At 60.2% G+C, this 17,695-nt stretch overlaps 2 protein-coding genes across 11 annotated transcripts in view; both read left to right on the plus strand.

Annotated features, from left to right (window-relative positions):
• The window catches only part of RASGRF1 (Ras protein specific guanine nucleotide releasing factor 1), a 29,849-nt gene extending 19,484 nt beyond the window's left edge, over positions 1-10,365 (plus strand). Inside the window, exons 13-29 of one of the 10 annotated variants that reach the window (XR_011681400.1) lie at positions 99-181; positions 814-1,062; positions 1,484-1,854; positions 2,159-2,284; positions 2,393-2,563; positions 2,831-2,943; positions 3,500-3,612; positions 4,143-4,203; positions 5,703-5,806; positions 6,169-6,253; positions 6,646-6,843; positions 7,603-7,682; positions 8,340-8,457; positions 8,710-8,778; positions 9,204-9,520; positions 9,565-9,652; positions 9,699-10,365. Coding sequence is in view for 2 of the 10 variants with exons in the window: in XM_071441079.1 (XP_071297180.1) it covers positions 99-181; positions 814-1,062; positions 1,484-1,854; positions 2,159-2,284; positions 2,393-2,563; positions 2,831-2,943; positions 3,500-3,612; positions 4,143-4,203; positions 5,703-5,806; positions 6,169-6,253; positions 6,646-6,843; positions 7,603-7,682; positions 8,340-8,457; positions 8,710-8,778; positions 9,204-9,296 (2,034 nt within the window). In the remaining 8 variants the exon portion in view is untranslated. Of the gene's footprint in view, positions 1-98; positions 182-813; positions 1,063-1,483; positions 1,855-2,158; positions 2,285-2,392; positions 2,564-2,830; positions 2,944-3,499; positions 3,613-4,142; positions 4,204-5,702; positions 5,807-6,168; positions 6,254-6,645; positions 6,844-7,602; positions 7,683-8,339; positions 8,458-8,709; positions 8,779-9,203 lie in introns of all 10 variants that reach the window. The other 9 variants (XR_011681402.1, XR_011681398.1, XR_011681399.1 and 6 more) reach the window with 9 other exon arrangements.
• A 125-nt stretch (positions 10,366-10,490) lies between these two features.
• On the plus strand, positions 10,491-17,681 carry CTSH (cathepsin H). The gene is made up of 12 exons (XM_071441092.1): positions 10,491-10,711; positions 10,842-10,873; positions 10,945-11,050; positions 11,142-11,212; positions 11,675-11,779; positions 12,027-12,113; positions 12,667-12,722; positions 13,742-13,823; positions 13,906-13,974; positions 14,521-14,627; positions 16,248-16,373; positions 16,943-17,681. Exons 1-12 carry the CDS (start codon positions 10,636-10,638, stop codon positions 17,016-17,018), a joined length of 993 nt encoding a protein of 330 aa, XP_071297193.1. The 5' UTR covers positions 10,491-10,635; the 3' UTR covers positions 17,019-17,681.
• Positions 17,682-17,695: the final 14 nt, after the last annotated feature.

The following is a 17,695-nucleotide window of genomic DNA, read 5'->3' on the forward strand; positions in this document are numbered from 1 at the left end:
TGCCCTTGGGGTGTGGGGACCTGCAGGGAGCAGGGATGTGGCTGCTCTGGGGAAAGCCAAGCCCTGAGCTCCTCCACCTGCCACCCGTGTCTCTCCAGTGCGTGGACAACATCCGCTGCAACGGGCTGATGATGAATGCCTTCGAGGAGAACTCCAAGGTCACCGTGCCCCAGATGATCAAGTGAGTGTGCAGGGGCAGGACACAGCTCCTGTGGCAGCCCAGCGCTGCCTCAAATGAGTGTGCAGGGGCAGGACACAGCTCCTGTGGCAGCCAACGCTGCCAGGAGCCTCAGGAGCACTGGGACCTCCCTGGGGCCTCACCCGTGTGCTCCGTGGGCTGTCCCAGTGTGGTGATCAGCTGCTGAGGGATTTGTGTGTGCTGGGGAGGTGGGGATGCCAAAGGGGAGAGTTCAGAGAAAAATGACAATAGTAAAGAGGGGGTAAAAGTGCCAGAAGGGAGGGGCTGGGGGCTGTCCTCCCTGTAGGTCCTGGGGTGCAGAGGCTGTGCTGGGACATGTGTGGGACAAGGGGGGCTGCTCCTAGCCGGGGGGACGGGGCAGCATGGGGAGTTCCTGCCCTGTTCCCTGCTGCCAGGCAGTGGAGGGGGCTTGGCTTGTGTCCATCTGGGGACGGCCCGTCCACATCCCTCTGCCTGCTGAGCACTCCACCCATTCCAGGAGCCCATTCCAGGGTGTGGAGTTTTGGGTTTTCCCCTGGGGACACCCGTATGAACAGGGCTCCTTCCTGCACTGCTTCCCATGGTCTCTTGGTTTCGTTCCAGGCTGGAACCACAGAAATCTCGTTTCTCTGCAGGTCTGATGCCAGCTTGTATTGTGATGATGTTGACATTAGGTTCAGTAAAACGATGAATTCCTGCAAGGTCCTGCAGATCCGCTATGCCAGCGTGGAGCGGCTGCTGGAGAGGCTGACGGACCTGCGCTTCCTGAGCATTGACTTCCTCAACACCTTCCTGCACTCCTACCGCGTCTTCACCACCGCCCTCGTCGTGCTCGACAAGCTCATCACCATCTACAAGAAGCCCATCAGTGCCATCCCTGCACGGTGAGGCTGCAGTGCTGCCAGGGACCTGTCCTGTCCCTGCTGCCACCCTGGGACTGTCACTGCTGCCCGTGAGCTGAGCTACCCCCAAACAGGGGACGGAGATGAATCCAAGCTCTGCGGGTGTCCCCACTCCTGGGAGGGCCAGGAGCTGCCCACAGGGTGGAGTTGGCTCTGCTGCTGTGTCTGGGGGAATACCCTGGTGTCCCAGGGCTGCCCATGGGGTGGAGGGGCTCACATTGACTCTGCTGCTGTGTCTGGGGGCATTCCCTGGTGTCCCAGTGCTGCCCATGGGGTGGAGGGGCTCACGTTGACTCTGCTGCTGTGTCTGGGGGCACACCCTGGGCTCCCAGTGCCACAGGGGGATCCCCACCACCTTCTGGGCAGGGCGAGTGCCAGCTCAGCCTCTCCCTGTCCCTGCCAGGTCCCTGGAGCTCCTGTTTGCAAACAGCCAGAACAACAAGCTGCTCTACGGGGAGCCCCCCAAGTCGCCCCGGGCCAACCGCAAGTTCTCGTCGCCGCCGCCGCTGTCGCTGAGCAAGTCGTCGTCGCCCAGCCGGCGCAGGAAGCTGTCCCTCAACATCCCCATCATCACCGGCGGCAAGGCGCTCGACCTGGCCGCGCTCAGCTGCTCCTCCAACGGCTACGCCGGCGTCTACTCCTCCATGGCCCCCTTCAGCAAGACCACGCTGGACATCAACAAGCTGTACGTGTCCAGTGGCTATCCCAACAAGATCCCCGACGAGGGAGAAGCGGCCTCGGAGAAGCAAGAGGAGTCCCTGCCGGGCAAGCAGAGTGAGTCCCTGTGGCTTTGGGATCTGGCACACAGGGGCTGGTTTAGGTGCATGCACAGAGAGCTCCTGCCTCCTGAAACCTCAGTAATCTTTAATAACAAAACCCAAAATCCACCCAACCCCCCCACCTCAAGGAAAAAACCTGTTCCAAAGTATCCCACAGAAACAGCAGAACTCTGTACCTTTCCCCTACATGGTGGCTGCATCCCAAGCTGGAATGGGCCAGACTTGAGGAAAATTGGGAAGAACTAAAAGGTGGCTGTGTTTGCATGGAGCGGGTGTAAAGGGGTTCCCTGTCCTCCCAGGCTCAGAGGTGTCTGTCAGGGAAGAGTCGGACACGGATCCCAACCACAGCGATGAAGCAGAAGCTGAAGCTTCCCCAACGAAATCTCCAACAACTCCCAAGTCCATCAAGTGCAAAAATTCATCAGGTAACGAGTGAGGTCTGGGGGGTGCCCGTGTCTCGGGGGGCTGGCACGTGTGGGGCCCTGTCTGGCAGCAGTGCTGCCCACCGGGGTGTTGGATTTCTTCTCCCGCAGATTTCTCGCTGTTTTCCTACAACAATGGCATGGTGATGACGTCCTGCCGGGACCTGGACAGCACCCGCAGCGCCCTGTCTGCCACCTCTGCCTTCGCCATCGCCACGGCGGGGGCCAACGAGGGCACTCCCACCAAGGAGAAGTACCGCAGGATGTCCCTGGCCAGTGCAGGTACCTGCCCCAGGGACTGCCTCTGGAAGCCACCTGAGGGGTCTCCCTGCAGGCACACTCTGGGCTGGGGGAGCCCGGAGCCCCCAGAGCCCCCAGAGCCTGCTCCAGGCCGTGCCCTGGGGTCTGGGCACGGCACTGCCCAAGGGCGGTGCAGGCCCCAGGGTGTCCCCCTGCCTGCTGACACAGCAGCTCAGGGAGGGGGTGCTCCTCTGGCAGCCCCAGAGGGGCCTCCCTGAGGGGCTGTGCCGTGCTGAGGGCCCCTGGCAGTTTCAGGGTTCCCGACGGACCAGCGGAACGGGGACAAGGAGTTTGTGATCCGCAGAGCCGCCACCAACCGCGTGCTGAACGTGCTGCGGCACTGGGTGTCCAAGCACTCCCAGGTGGGCAGCGCCGCCTTCCCCCTCTCCCTCCTGCCTGCCTGCGTGCTGGGCAGCTCAGCCAGCATTGCTGAGAAGGCAATCAGGCATGGAGGGTCTGATGAAGCAGTGTAGATGGTGAGGAGCAGGGGGCTGGGGTCCCCGGCAGGGAACAGGGGGCACATGCAGTGCTTGCACAGCTGGGGTGCAGGGGAGGGGAGCTGGGCCTGCCAGCACCCATGGCTGGGTGCAGAGCAAGGGGAGCCTCTGGGTTTGGTGCCCATTGGGATGCTCAGGGTGAGGTCAGGGCTCGGGCACTGGGAGCTGTCCCTGCTGTCCTGTCCCTCCTGCCCTGGTGACGGGGCAGTGGCACCAGTGCTATACTGGTTCTCACTGGGAAGTCACAGCTCTCCCAGGCTGGTGATGCTGGTGCAATGGAACTGAGTGAGCCTGCTGCCCTCCCGTGCTGGGATTGTACTGGGAAGAGGCAGCCCCTTGCCAAGGTGGGAAGGAGGCAGCTCTGCTGCATCAGGGTCACTCCAGCACAGTAATTAACCCCAGGCTGTGCTGGCCTTGGCAGGACTTTGAGACCAACGAGGAGCTGAAGTTCCGGGTGATTGGCTTCCTGGAGGAGGTGATCCACGACCCCGAGCTCCTGACACAGGAGAGGAAGGCAGCTGCCAACATCATCAGGTGAGGGGCTGGAGGTTTTGTGTCAGGCTTGTCCTGGCACTGCCAGCTGCTGGCTGCTCCTGCCCTCACCCGGGAGCACAGCAGGCACAGCAGGGACTGTGCCGGGGCTGGGAGCGGCCAGGGAGGAAGATGAGGGGGAGGCTGGCTGCTCTCAGCCTCAGGGCAGGGTGGGTGTGACCCCCTTGGTGCCCTGCTGAGGTTCAGTGCTGAGCCCAGAGGGTGCTGGCCCTGCTGCTGTCAGGTTCTGGTGTGGCACCGTGGCTCCCAGGGCTGTGCTGGGCAGGGCTGTGCTGGCACTCAGGGTGTGCCCACCCCACGCTGTCTTGCAGCAGGGCTGACACTTGTGGAGCCAGGTGGCCTCGGCTAAGGAGTGTTTTTCTCTGTAAAATGAGAAATGGCACTGAGGGGGTCTCCTGAAACACAGGCTGAGTGTTGCAGCCATGCTGTTCCCCGGGGCCATGCTGCCCTGCTGGAGCCGTGTGGGTCTGGTGCTCTCCCAGCTGCAGAAATCCTCTCTTTCTGTGCCACAGGACCTTGACGCAGGAGGATCCAGGAGACAACCAGATAACCCTGGAGGAGGTGGTGCAGATGGTAAACACTCCTTCCTTCCCTCCCTCCCTGCCTGCCTGCCTGCCCCTGCTGCCTTGGGGTGGTGGAAGGGGAGCAGCCAAAGGTCCTGGTGCTCACTCAGGGCAGAGTGAGTCTCCAAGGCCAGTGCCAGGGCTGCAGCTGCAAAGCAGGAAAGGCTTTCTGGGGAGGGGCCAGCTGTGAGCACAGCTGGATCTGTTAGGGCAGAGGCAGCACCAGCCAGCCCTCGGGCACATTATTCCCCCTGCAGTCGGCAGAATGGCTGGAGAGGGCACGGAGACACCTGCCTGCTGCTGCCTGTGCCCCAGGAGCTCCCATCGTGTCCTCTGTGTCCCCAAACCCGTTCCAGTTCCAAGTGAGGGGCTCTGGCTCAGCCAGGATCACTGCTGCTCCCTGGGAATGTGCATGGATAGAGGGTGCAGGGTGGCTGCACAGCACTTGCTGCCCTTCTGCACTGGAAAAAACCCAGCCAAACCTGTTCCCAGGACACAAGAGCCACTTGAAACTGGCCTGGAGCACCTGAAACACCCACGACTCTGTCCCCTGGCTCTGCTGGTGGCTTCTGGAGGGGGGCACTCCCTCCTGGGCTTTGTTTGGGCTGTTGCCCATAACTGCATGTTCTGGAAACTTCCTCTGAAGAGGAGAGGACAGAAGAGCCCTGAGGGCTTTGCTCTGCCCCTCAGGCTGGGCAGCAGCACCTGCAGTCAAAGGGTGCTGGGATGTGAGGGTGCCCTGGGGTTTGGGGTGCACATCACGAGCAGGGGGCTGCGTTGTTTGCTGGAGCTTTCCCAACCCCTGTCCCAAGGGATTGTGCAAGGGGCTCTTGCCTTGTGCATGTGTGTTGATCTTGGGGGGTTCTCCTGTGTCACCAGGGCAGTTTGGGGTTTATTTGGGCAGGACACCAGTGGGGTTTGTTGTTTTTGGTGGCTCATCTTTTCCCTGAAGGCAGCAGGGTGGAGGTGTTGCAGGGAGTGGCAGCAGCCCCATCCAAGCACTGTTTGTGGGGGTGTTGGGAGGTCCTGAGCTGTGCCCAAGGACTGGTCTCAGTGACCATGTCTCTGTGATGGTTTGAGGACAGTCACCAGTGACTCCATGCAGTCTGCACCTCAGGCTTTGTCTGTGGGGGCACCCTGAGCCCTGCTGTGCTGCAGTGCTGCTTGGCCAGAGCCGGGCAGTGGCACAGGGCCCATCCCTGCTCCCCTGCTTTCCTGGAAATCCCTTGGCAGACCCCTCTTGCCCTCCTGAGCAGGGGCAGCGGTGCTCCAGCTGGGATCCTGGGTGCTTTGCTAATTAAACAGCCAAAAGGCTGCATAATTAAATCCCCGGGGTTCTCAAGGCTGGCAGCAGCATGGTGTGGGCTGGGGTGCCTCTGGAGCACCACACCCGGCTCTGCTGGGGAAAAGCCTTTGGCCTGAGAGCCTGCCTTGGCTTTGGGTCTGTGTCCTTGCTGTGTGGGGTTCTCACTGAGCTCCTGCTGAGCCCCACTGTTCTCCATCCCACAGGCCGAGGGGGTCAAAGCAGAGCCCTTTGAGAACCATTCAGCCCTGGAGATCGCAGAACAGCTGACGCTGCTGGACCACCTGGTCTTCAAGAAGATCCCATATGAGTGAGTGATCCCCGTGGGTCAGGAAAGGGGGCTCTGGTCAGCCAGGGCCCCATGGGCAGCCTGGCTGGGCTGACCCCAGACACTGCAAAGCCTTCCTGGGCTTTGCCAGTAGCCCAGACTTGGTTCAAGGGCAGATTTGGAGCCCTGTGGCTTCTCTGCTTTTATGGGATGTCCCAAGGTAATCAGCTCAGGAAGACCTTCCCACAAACATCACAATCCAGCCACATCCACGGTCCCTTTCCAGCAGTCTGGGGGCAAAGACCTCAGGATCTCCATCCCATATGAATGCAGTGGAGCTTGCAGGGCTTGGACATCCCACAAAACTGGTCAATAATAGTTGACCTGAGCACTGTGGTTTGCAGGGAATTCTTTGGGCAAGGCTGGATGAAGCTGGAGAAGAACGAGAGGACTCCATACATCATGAAGAACACAAAGCACTTCAATGATGTAGGTGCAGCTGCAGGGCACAGGGCGATGGGCACGGGGGAGGCTCAGCCCCCTCCCCAGGGCTGGGGTGAGGGAGGGTCACCTGCCCCACGGCCCTGCCTGCCCCATGGCCCTGCCTCTGTCCCACAGCCCTGCCTGTCCCACAGCCCTGCCTCTGCCCCACGGGCCCTGCCTGTCCCACAGCCCTGCCTGTCCCACAGCCCTGCCTCTGCCCCACGGGCCCTGCCTGTCCCACGGGCCCTGCCTGCCCCACGGGGCTCGGTGCAGGTGGAGCCAGTCCTGCTGCAGTGCTGCTGGCGGGGCTGCAGCAGCACAGGGAGATCTCGCCCTGCTGTGAGGCTGGGGTGCCCAAAGCCACGCTGAAGGCCAGGCTGGGGCCGTGTCTCCCCAAGGTCAGCAACCTGATCGCCTCGGAGATCATCCGCAACGAGGAGATCGCGGCGCGCGCCAGCGCCATCGAGAAGTGGGTGGCGGTGGCCGACATCTGCCGCTGCCTGCACAACTACAACGCCGTGCTGGAGATCACCTCCTCCCTCAACCGCAGTGCCATCTTCCGCCTCAAGAAAACGTGGCTCAAGGTCTCCAAGCAGGTAGGGCCGGCCCCTCCGGGGAGCTGGGCTTGCTGGGGGTGTTGGGGCAGGGGAGACACGTTCGAAAAGAGTCAGAAAATGGGCAGAGGGGTTTCAGGTTGTTCTCAGGAGGGAGGTGGTGGGTGGACACACAGACCTGCCTTGGAGTTAGGTTTATTCATGGAATTGTTTGGGTTAGAAAAGCTCTCTGAGACCGTGCAAGTCCAGCTGTTCCCTCGGCACTGCCAAGGCCACCGGTAACCCCTGTCCCCAAGTGCCACATCCACATACCCGTTAAATCCCTCCACTGACTCCACCACCACCCCAGACAGCTGTGCCAGGGCTGGACAGCCATTAAGAACTTTGCCCAGTATTCAATCTAAACCTCTCCTGGCACAACTCCTTTCCCCTTGTCCTGTCACTTGTTACCTGTGAGAAGACACTGTCCCCACCCTGCAAGGCAGTGGTGCAGTTAAACCTCTCTGAGCTGGCACCACTGTGGGCTCCCACCAGCCAGGAGCAGTTGTTTTTGCTATAAAATGACAAACCTGTGAATGAAAACAGGCGAGGGCAGAGGTGGGAGCAGGGGGAGGCAGTGAGCGCACAGCCTGCTCACCTGCAGCCAGGTGTGACGGCCAGGGCACACTGCACCTGTGGAGGTGCAGAAACAGCTGCTGGGGTGGGCTGGAAGTGCCCCTGTGGCTCTGCAGGCTGCCCCCCCAGCCATAGGGAGTGGGGCTCTTCCAGGGCCCCTGCCAGCAGCACTCTGGTTTCTTGCAGACCAAGGCTCTGATTGATAAGCTCCAGAAGCTGGTGTCGTCGGAGGGCAGGTTCAAGAACCTGAGGGAGGCACTGAAAAAGTGAGTGAGTGGTGCTTCTCCTCCTCCCCCAGGGCTGCTCCTGGGGCCTGCAGGGCGGGGGGAGCTGAGCTCTGCTCCCAGGGGTGTTCAGAGCCTGCACTGAAGGCTGCCCTGTGGAGCCAGCACAGTGGATCCTGGCAGCGATCCCCAGGACTAAGCTGCTCCTTTGGGCAGCATGAGGAAAAATGGGAATAAAAGGGACTGCAAAGGGAAAAACCACTCCCAGGCACTAGAGAACAATTTTCCCCATCACTATCACAGAATCAATTAAATCCTAGAATGGTTTAGGTTGGAAGGGACCCTAAAGCTCATCTTGTTCCATTCCTCTCTGTGGGCAGGGTCCCCTTCCACTAGATCAGGTTGCCCATGGAAGCTTCTAAAGGTCTTCCTGACCCTCTGTGCTGTCAAAGCTGCCCCCAGCTCATCTCCTGCTCGTCTCCCATGGCTTTGTGAGGGGCCCAGCCACAGGTCCTGCCTGTCCTGCTGTGCTGGTGGGGATGGGGCCCAGGACACCAGGAGCCTTCCCTGGGAGAGCTCTCCTATATTAGAGAGAATCCTTCCACCTCTGCTGGCTGCAGAGCTGTCCCCTTCTCCCCTGCCCCAAGCTGCAAAGTGAGGGAGTTTTACTCCTCATTCCTCTCTGGTTCACTCCTGAAGTTGTGACCCCCCGTGTGTCCCCTACCTGGGCATGTACCTGACGGACCTGGCGTTCATCGAGGAGGGCACCCCCAACTACACCGAGGATGGCCTGGTGAACTTCTCCAAAATGAGGATGGTGAGTGCTCCAGGGGCTGGGCTGGGCTGATGTGGCTGTGGCCAGGTCTGCGTCCCCTCAGCCTTCACCTGCACAGCACCAGGAGGCCACATGTGTCCCTGCACACACATGGGGTTGTTCCCAGTGTCTGGAAGAGACAAAAAGGCCTCTGCATTGTGCTGTGCTGGGTGCCCCTGCCCTCCTGGGCACTGGGACAGGTTCTCTGGGTGATGGCTGAGCCATGAGCACCTCCTGTGTTTTACCCCTGCACAGATCTCACACATCATAAGGGAGATCCGCCAGTTCCAGCAAACCTCCTACAAGATCGAGCACCAGCCGAAGGTACAGCCCTGTCCCCAGAGCCTTGGGCCGGCTGTGCCCCTCATCTCCCTCTTCCAGCACAGCATCCAAGCCTTCAGTACCCGGCAGCTCCCTGCTGGAGTCTGATGGAGGGGTCAGGGGATGGAGGGAGGCTGTGGGGGCTCCAGCAGACTCCCCCGTGGTCCCCAGGCAGCTGCAGCAGAGGAGTTGCTGCAGAGGGCAGCACCGAGGGACAGCCCCGGAGTGCTCAGGGGTGCACCTGGCCACGCTAGGAAGCAGCGCTGTAGGGCAGCACACCCTCCCAGGGCAGAGCGTGCCCTGCTGCCCCGCTGCCAGCACCAGCCGCCCTCTGCCCTGGGCTCCCATCCCCCGCTGTGGCAGGGTTTGGGTGCCCGGCTGTCGGGCTGTGTCCCTCCCGGCCCGCTCACGGCCAGCTCCGTCCCCAGGTGACGCAGTACCTGCTGGACCAGTCGGGTGTGATGGACGAGGAGTCCCTGTACGAAGCTTCTCTGCGGATAGAGCCCAAGCTGCCTTCGTGAGCGGCGCGGCCGCCGGACTCTCGCTGTACATAGCCCCGCTCCACGGGCGCCCTGGAGCGACCCCCGTCTGTGCTTCCCCGGCCCCGGCCCCGCCGCGCCGCGCTCGCGTAGGATTCCCCGCCCCGTCACGGTTTAACGCGCCGACACTTCGCTGGAGTCCCGGGCTCTTTTCCATGATGTTACTTTTGTCATTTGTTCCTCTTGGGGGGCTGGTGGTCGGGCAGGTGAGACCTATGGGCCAGGTGAGCCCTGTGTCCCCATGGGGCAGGTGAGACCTATGGGCCAGGTGAGCCCTGTGTCCCCATGGGGCAGGTGAGACCTATGGGCCAGGTGAGCCCTGTGTCCCCGCGGGGCAGGTGAGTCCCTGTGGGGCAGGTGAGTCCCTGTGTCCCCGTGGGGCAGGTGAGTCCCTGTGGGGCAGGTGAGCCCCGTGTCCCCGCAGGGCTCTGGGGCAGCACAGAGCAGCTCTCGCTCGGGCAGTGCTGGCGGTTGCATCCCAACTCTGTAAGGTGGGAGAAGGGAGCGCATTAAAGGTTGTCCCTCGGTGTGAGCTGCCCTCTGTGTGTGTGCCACCCTGGTGCTGGCTGGGCACGGGGGGCCCTGGCTGCTGCCCTGGTGCCCCCGAAGCTGGGAAGATGGAAGCATCCCCTCGCCTCTCCTCGCTGCATCCGGCTCCTGTTGATATGCTGTAGATCCGTGCCCTTGTGCCCACTCTGAGTACCATGACGTAGAGTTAGAGATGACGAGTGTTTTTATTACATCTACTGTAATCCTGGCTAACCACCCGCTAGCAGGATATAGTAATGTAGTGCTTATTCTGTGAATAGTTCCTGGGTTTTTTACATTGTACAGTCCCTGACACGGTTCCCCGGCAGTGGCAGGCATGCTCCACTCACACAACACTTGCTGTAAGCAATACCTCGTGGTATGGGAATTCTCTTTCAAGCCCTAAAACTATTTCAACTTACAGCTTGTTTGGGAAAAAAAAAAAGATATTTCCATTTTTTTTGTAAAAATATATGTTTCCTGATTACCTCTTGCTAATAAATCTATTCTATCTCAGGGTGAACCGGGGTTTGTGATAGTTTTACGGGCGGGATAACGCCGGACCCGCCGGGCCGCGGGCCATGCCCAGTGCCGGTGCCCCGCCCAGTGCCCCTCCCAGAGCCGGTGCCACGCCCAGTGCCACGCCCACCATCTGCCCCGCCCCTTGTCCCGCCCCCTGGCAGCGGCTCGGCGCATTTCGGCTCCGTTCGGCCGCGCTCGGCTCGGCTCGGCGCGGTTCGGCTCTGCTGCGTCGCGCCCGTCCCGGTTCGGCCCGGCCCGGCCCGGTTCGGCCATGGGCTGGCCCGTGCTGCTGAGCGTGGCCACGCTGCTGGCCGCCGCCGCCGCCGCCTGGGAGCCCTCGGCCGAAGGTACGGGGGCATCGGGAGGGCAGGAGGCGGCTTGGCACGGCCCGGCCCGGCTCGGCTCGGCTCGGGCACGGCCCCCGGTGCGGCAGAGCCGTGGCAGTGCCGCCGCTGACGGGCCCGTTCTCTCCCGCAGAGGAGCAGCTGTTCAAGGCCTGGATGCTGCAGGTGAGCTCGGGGCCGAGCCGAGCCGGGCCGGGCTCCGGGGCTCGGGTCCCTGACGTGCCGGTTCCCCGCAGAACGAGCGGAGCTACGGCCCCGAGGAGTACCCGCGGCGGCTGCGCATCTTCCTGGGCAACAAACGGCGCGTGGAGGAGCACAACGCCGGCAACCACAGCTTCCAGAGTAGGAGCCCCGAGCCCCGAGCCCGCCTGGCCACGGCCGGCCCTGAGCACCGCGCCTCGCTCAGCAAAGTGTCCCCTTCTCCCCCTTCTAGTGGGCCTCAACCAGTTCTCGGACCTGACCTTCGCGGAGTTCAAAAAGCTCTACCTGTGGAGTGAGCCGCAGGTAAATGCTGGGAGTGCGGGTGGGCAGGGAAGGAGGGGTCCAGTGCCCCTGTGAGGGGGTCCTGCAGCGACCTGCACCCCCGTGAGAAGGTTCTGCATGACCCACACCCGCTGCTGGGCCAGCGCCCCTCGCTGTGCTGCCTGCAGTCCCCTGTGATCAGGTCACATCCTGTGCCCCCAGCACTGGGCAAGAGCCAGGTGAACCCTGTTCAGGTGAACCCCACCTTCATGGCTTTCAGTGCCTCACCCCTGACTCCAGCCCAGCTGTCTGTTCTGCTGTCAGCTCCCTGAGCAGCTGGGGCACTGCAGGCTGGCAGGGCTGCAGGCTGGCAGGGGTGCAGGCTGGCAGTGCTCCCTGCTGCAGTGGCCAGTGTGTGTGGGCTGGTCACCAGCCCTCACTGGGAGGGTGGCTGTCGTGGGCCACTGGCCTGGTGGCTCACCACGGCCCTTTGCCTGCTTGCAGAACTGCTCAGCCACCAAGGGGAACTTCCTGCGCAGCTCTGGGCCACATCCCGACTCTATTGACTGGAGGAAGAAGGGGAATTTCGTGACACCCGTGAAAAACCAGGTGAGGAGTGTGTGCCATGGCCAGAGGGGGCTGATGGCTGCAGGCAGGTGCTGTGCCCGAGGAGCAGTGCTGGGTGCCTGTGCCATGCCTGCTGTGTGCCCTGGCAGGGGCTGAGCTGAACGCCAGGCCCAGCTGCCAGCGGGGAGTGGAGGCTCTGCACTGCTGCCATGCCCCCTGCCCGTGTTTTGGTGAGGCTGGTGAGCCTGCAGCACCTCCTGGAGCAGTTCCTCTCCCGTTCCTCATGTAGGGTGCCTGCGGGAGCTGTTGGACCTTTTCCACCACGGGCTGTTTGGAGTCTGCTATTGCCATTGCCACAGGAAAGCTGCTCTTTCTGGTGAGAGGTGTTCTGGGCTTGGAGCCCTTTGGGGAACAGGATGGAGCCAGAGGGGCTGGAGGCTGCTGGGAGAGGCGTGGGGACAGAAGCTGTGCCTGGCCCTGCCAGCCAGCCTCGCTGCAGGCAGCACATTGGGACATGGTGATTTTTTTAGCTCCAGGAGGATTTATATTCCTGAAGAACTAGAAAGACAGTAGCCACTTACACAACTTAGCAGAATAACTGAGGGCTGGGTGTGTTAAAAACAAACCTGACCTTTGGAAAACATCTCAGCCAGTCCTTCTGGGGGGGGTGGCATGAGGAGGAATGCCTCTGGCAGCCAGGGCACCCCAGGCTGCTGCTCCAGGTCTTCCTTGTCTGCCTCCCTGGGACATGGAGCCATTTCCAGGGGACTCCCAGGGGTACACCAGTGCTGTGGTGGTTACAGCCAGCTGCACGGATAAACCAGCTTCCTGCTGTGCAGTTGCTTTTTGAGTCACTGACTCTGAGCACAGGTGTGGGACAATCACTGACTCAAAACTGTCAGTCACTGACTCAAAACCTTTCTCTGCAGGCAGAGCAGCAGTTGGTAGATTGCGCCCAGGCCTTCAACAACCATGGCTGCAGTGGGTAAGTCAGGGTCAGAAAGAGCAGAAACTAGAGAATCTTACATCCTGTGATGGACAGCCTTCCTCCAGATCTGGTGTCAGGATCCTTCCACATTATGGAATGGCTTTTGTCTTCCCACAGCTGCAATGTGTCAGGGGAAGCAACTTTGGATTTGGTTGCTTATTTTCATTTCACCCTCCCTAGAGGTTAGGATGTTTCCCTAAATCTCCAGCATTTCCCAACCTCTGTTGTTCCTCATTTGTTGGTTTTTATCTGAGGTGTTTTTCACACAGCAGCCATAGGCTGGGCTCTGATGGGCTCTGGGACAGCAAGGGGACTTCTGGCTGTTCTGCCCTGAGTCACGCGTGTCTCGTGGCACCCTGAAGAACCCACAGAAACTTTAACTTCCTCTTTGGAAAGTTCCTCCTGGCCTTGCTAGAGAAGGCAGAGAGTAGAACTTTCTGACAACTTCTGTTTTCTGTGAGATAAGCGGTCCTAGAGGAACGCTTAGAGCTGAGCAAAGCCACTCTTGGTGCTTTTTATCTCTCTTGTGACTCCTCCTTAGGTGTTTCCACATCAGCACTCCCTGATCATCTCTCTTTTCTTCCCTGCTGAGATGTGCTTCTGGAAGGTGGCCAGGGAAGGGAGCAGCTGCTTGCTGGAGATGTGGGTGCCTCAATGTCCCCCAGCCAGGCTGGGCAGAGGGCACCAAAAAACACCTTTCATTCAGCATGTGAGGCTGGTGCTGTGTGGGCCAGCTGACCTCACACCCTCAGGGCTCCTGGTGCTCTTCTCCAGGGAGCTGACAGCTGGAGAATGACCACGCCAGGCAGCCCAGGCAGGGAGATGCTGCAGGCACAGACTGGAGTTTGTGCCTCTGGGGCTCTGGGACAGACACTGCCCTTCCCTGGCTGCTGGGAGTGGGCTGCACAGCAGGGAATGTTGATGTCTTTGCTCTGCAGAGGCTGCAGCATTACCAAGTTCATCATTACCATCCTAATTAGCTGTTGGCATCCTAACGGAGCTGTGCTGTCTCGCAGGGGCCTGCCGAGCCAAGCCTTCGAGTACATCCTGTACAACAAGGGGCTCATGGGGGAGGACAGCTACCCCTACCGGGCCAAGGTACTGCAGCACAGCCCCGGCCACCACCGTGGGGGCACAGCAGGGCTGGCACCGCCCCCACAGCGCCTCTCTGTCCCCACAGAACGGCACCTGCAAGTTCCAGCCCGAGAAAGCCATCGCCTTTGTCAAGGACGTGATCAATATCACACAGGTGAGGCCCGAGGGCTGCGATTCCAAACTGCCAGGGCTGGGCCAAGGGGAGGGCTGGGGTGCCCAGGGTGTGCTGGGCTCAGCAGCTGCAGCCCGTGTGCTCCTGGATGCAGAGAGAGCTGCTGGCACACTCCTGCTGTCCTGCAGCTGCAGCCTGTGTGCTCCTGGATACAGAGAGAGCTGCTGGGCACACTCCTGCTCTGCTGCAGCTGCAGCCTGTGTGCTCCTGGATGCAGAGAGAGCTGCTGGGCACACTCCTGCTCTGCTGCAGCTGCAGCCTGTGTGCTCCTGGATGCAGAGAGAGCTGCTGGCACACTCCTGCTCTGCTGCAGCTGCAGCCTGTGTGCTCCTGGATGCAGAGAGAGCTGCTGGGCACACTCCTGCTGTCCTGCAGCTGCAGTCTGTGTGCTCCTGGATGCAGAGAGCTGCTGGGCACACTCCTGCTGTCCTGCAGCTGCAGCCTGTGTGCTCCTGGATGCAGAGAGCTGCATCTGCCCAGCACAGCCAGGAGATGATGAGGATGATGACCCTGGATCCTCTCTTGCAGTATGACGAGGATGGCATGGTGGAAGCTGTGGGGAAGCACAACCCAGTGAGCTTTGCCTTTGAGGTGACGAGTGACTTCATGCACTACAGGAAAGGAGTGTATTCTAAGTGAGTGTGTGACCCCCATTTGGTGAGGTGAGGGCAAGGGGAATGTGTAGGGCTGGAGTCATGTGCATCCCTGTTTATCCTGCTGCGTGCAGGAACACTGCACTGCATTCTCACACTTCTTTAAAGTAGAAAATAGAAAAAAAAGAGAGTAATCAGAGCCTTGATGTACTGGTTGCTGAGGGGATGAGAGTGCAGCACAGGGAGGAGGGCTGCAGGCTAGGAACCTGTCCAGCCTGGAGACCAGGTTGTGGTGGAATGAAGGTCAGCGAGTCAGGCAGCTTGAGAGACTCTGCAGCTCCCCACAGGGCTGGGGCTGTCCCAGGGCTGATCTGTGTCTGTAGAACACATCTGGCTCCTTAGGGTAAGCCCCAGCCAAGGTGGATTTTCCAGTTCCTGCAGTGCCAGAGCTCAGAGGGGCTGTGTGAGAAGGGTGGCTGCCCTCACACTGCCCTGCACCTGAGCTGGCACCTCGGCAGGAGGTGCTTGCTGGTGTCCCTGCTCTCCACAGGGCAGGTTCTGCAGCACCTCACCTCAGCCCTGCCTCGTGGTGCTCCCTGGACAGGTCGGAGGAACAGCAGAGAGAAAAACCAGCTTGGGACACAAAGCAAGTCTCGAGTGTTGTGCCAGCTCATGGCCAGGGCAAAAGCCATGTGGAAGGCTGAAAAATACACATTGGAAAGATGGGAGCTGAGTGAGGCAGCACAGGGGCTGTACCCCAGCAGGGGGAAAGTGTGTGTTTGGAGAAACAGAAAAATACTCGGGAGTAATGAACCCTCAGTCACACAGAACTGCAGGGAAAGTGCAAGGGAGAGGCTGAGCCTGAGGGATCTGCCCCAGGGAGCTCTCAGGAAGGAGCAGGTGGTGATTCCAGAGGCTTTGCTGGGCCAAGAGCCAGTGATGCCAGAGGTCAGTGCCAGCCCTGGGCAGGTGTGAGCTGGGAGGGCAGGGGCATGGTCAGAGGAACATGCCAGAAGCAGTTATCCTGTGGATTTACAGTCTAAGGTGGATTTGAAATCAGAGTGCATGGAATAATTGATGCTCCAGTGCTTTCAGCACAGAGCAGCTGTTAACAGATCAAAAAAAGAAAATCTGAGGTGGATTATTGATCTTTTCCTGTGATGCAGCTTGAAAATGTTTAAAAATAGATGCTCTTGAGATGGGAGCATGTACCATGAGCTGTCTTGTTTCACACCACAGGCAGCAGCTTTCAGCAAGTGCAGTTTAAAGGTTGAAAATTTAGAGGAAACACATATTTAGACCCAAGAGCTCGTCATTCCTGTGCAAAACATGAAGCAGTGCCCTTGAATTTCAGGGCAGTACAAACCAGCATGGGGAGGCACTAAGAGCTGCTGGTTCCAATTGGGAAAATTCCTTTGTGCTGTAGCTCGTCTTGGTGGGCCAGGAGCTCAAAAGTGCACGGATCCCCTAACTCCAGATATGGCTGCTAATTTCAGAGTTGAGAAACAGAGCAGCGTCTCCTTTCTGTGCCTCCCCTCCCTGCTCTCCAGAGCTGGGAGTTCAGAGCAGTTCTGTTTGCAGTGTGGTCAGCACTGCTGCCTTGAGCAATGCCTGGCTAATTGCAGGCTGCCTCTCAGAGCGCCCTGTGCTGTCTCCCTGCAGCCCCCGCTGCGAGCACACCCCTGACAAGGTGAACCACGCCGTGCTGGCCGTGGGCTACGGAGAGGAGGACGGCACTCCCTACTGGATCGTCAAGAACTCCTGGGGCCGCCTGTGGGGCATGCAGGGGTAAGGCTCCCGCTGCTCACCACACTCTGCTGGGCCTGGGCACCCACCCTCAGCCCCTGCCCCCCCTCAGCTCTGCAGGTGACATCTGGCACCTGGGAGGACACGGGCAATGGTGCCAGGCTGTCAGAGCTGCTGGTTCCCCTGGTGCCCAGGGCTCAGGACACATCCAGCCTCTCCAGAGCCACTGGTTCCCCATCTCCTCCCTGCTGGTCACATGGCTGGGGAGGACAGCTTGTGCCAGGAGTGAGATCCCAGCCTCACAACTGTTCCCAGCTTCACAAGTGGGGTTCTTGGGAGGGAGATGCAAATTCTGGTTCATTCAGGGTGTAAGGGGGAAGGGAATGGCATTGCCTGGAGAGCTGAGGGGAAAGGAAGCTCAGAGCCCACCCAGAGCCACCCCTGCCATGGCAGGGACACCTCCCACTGCCCCAGGTGCTCCCAGCCCCATCCAGCCTGGCCTTGGGCACTGCCAGGGATCCAGGGGCAGCTGCTCTGGGCGCCTGTGCCAGGGCCTCGTTGACCTGCCAGAGGAGGGAATGCTCACTCACAGCCGTTTCTGTCTCTTTCAGGTATTTCCTTATCGAGCGAGGCAAGAACATGTGTGGGCTGGCTGCCTGTGCCTCCTACCCTGTTCCTCAGGTGTAGCAGGGGCAGGCTGGCCCGGGGCACGGGGCTGCAGTGCCTGATGCTGGTCCAGGGCTGAGGCTGGCAGGACAGCGGCAGAACCAGTGCCAGGCCTGCCTGCTGACGGTGTCACCTGCCGGCGGTGTCACCTGCAGGCAGCCTGGCTCTCACACACAGCAGCCAGGTTCTCCTGCAGCAGCAGCCCGAGCTGAGCCTGCCCTGTCCAGCCAAACCCTGGCGTGCTGTTGTACCCTGCCAGGTTCCCTCCATCCACCCCGGGGGCAGCAGGGCCCGCCTGGGTGCAGGGAAACCCCTCAGGAACCGATTTAGGGCACACAGAGCTCCCCCCACCCCTCGGGTGGCTTTTCTGCAATCACCAGGTGTAAATTGTAGCGATTTTAAAATTTTCTTTGAAGGCAATTTCCCTGTTCTTTATAGGAGGGATGAATGAGTGCTGTGATTTGTACACTTTTACCAATTTTGATGAAATGCTTGCTATATTTTGTATTAAAAACCAGGGTATTTTAATGCACATAGAGAAGAAAACGGGTGATTTTTCTTTAAGCCACCAGCGAAGACGCCAGAACCTCGGTGCCGAGGAAATGAAGCCGCGCGTGAGCAGGGGCACGTCTGTGTTGTTTCACAAAAATCTCTCACTGACAATAAAGCTGCCTCGTCAGCGGAGCGCTGTGCTGTGA

Source organism: Agelaius tricolor, unplaced genomic scaffold, assembly GCF_023055355.1.
Source record: "Agelaius tricolor isolate 1412-34295 unplaced genomic scaffold, bAgeTri1.0.p SCAF_16, whole genome shotgun sequence".
In the NCBI taxonomy this organism is placed as follows: Eukaryota; Metazoa; Chordata; class Aves; order Passeriformes; family Icteridae; genus Agelaius; species Agelaius tricolor.

Coding starts and splice junctions, on each gene's coding strand:
- CTSH (XM_071441092.1), top strand. CDS start 10,636: ATGGGCTGGCCCGTGCTGCTGAGCGTGGCCACGCTGCTGGCCGCCGCC. Junction 10,712..10,841: donor CTGGGAGCCCTCGGCCGAAG/GTACGGGGGCAT, acceptor TCTCTCCCGCAG/AGGAGCAGCTGTTCAAGGCC. Junction 11,051..11,141: donor CGGCAACCACAGCTTCCAGA/GTAGGAGCCCCG, acceptor TCCCCCTTCTAG/TGGGCCTCAACCAGTTCTCG.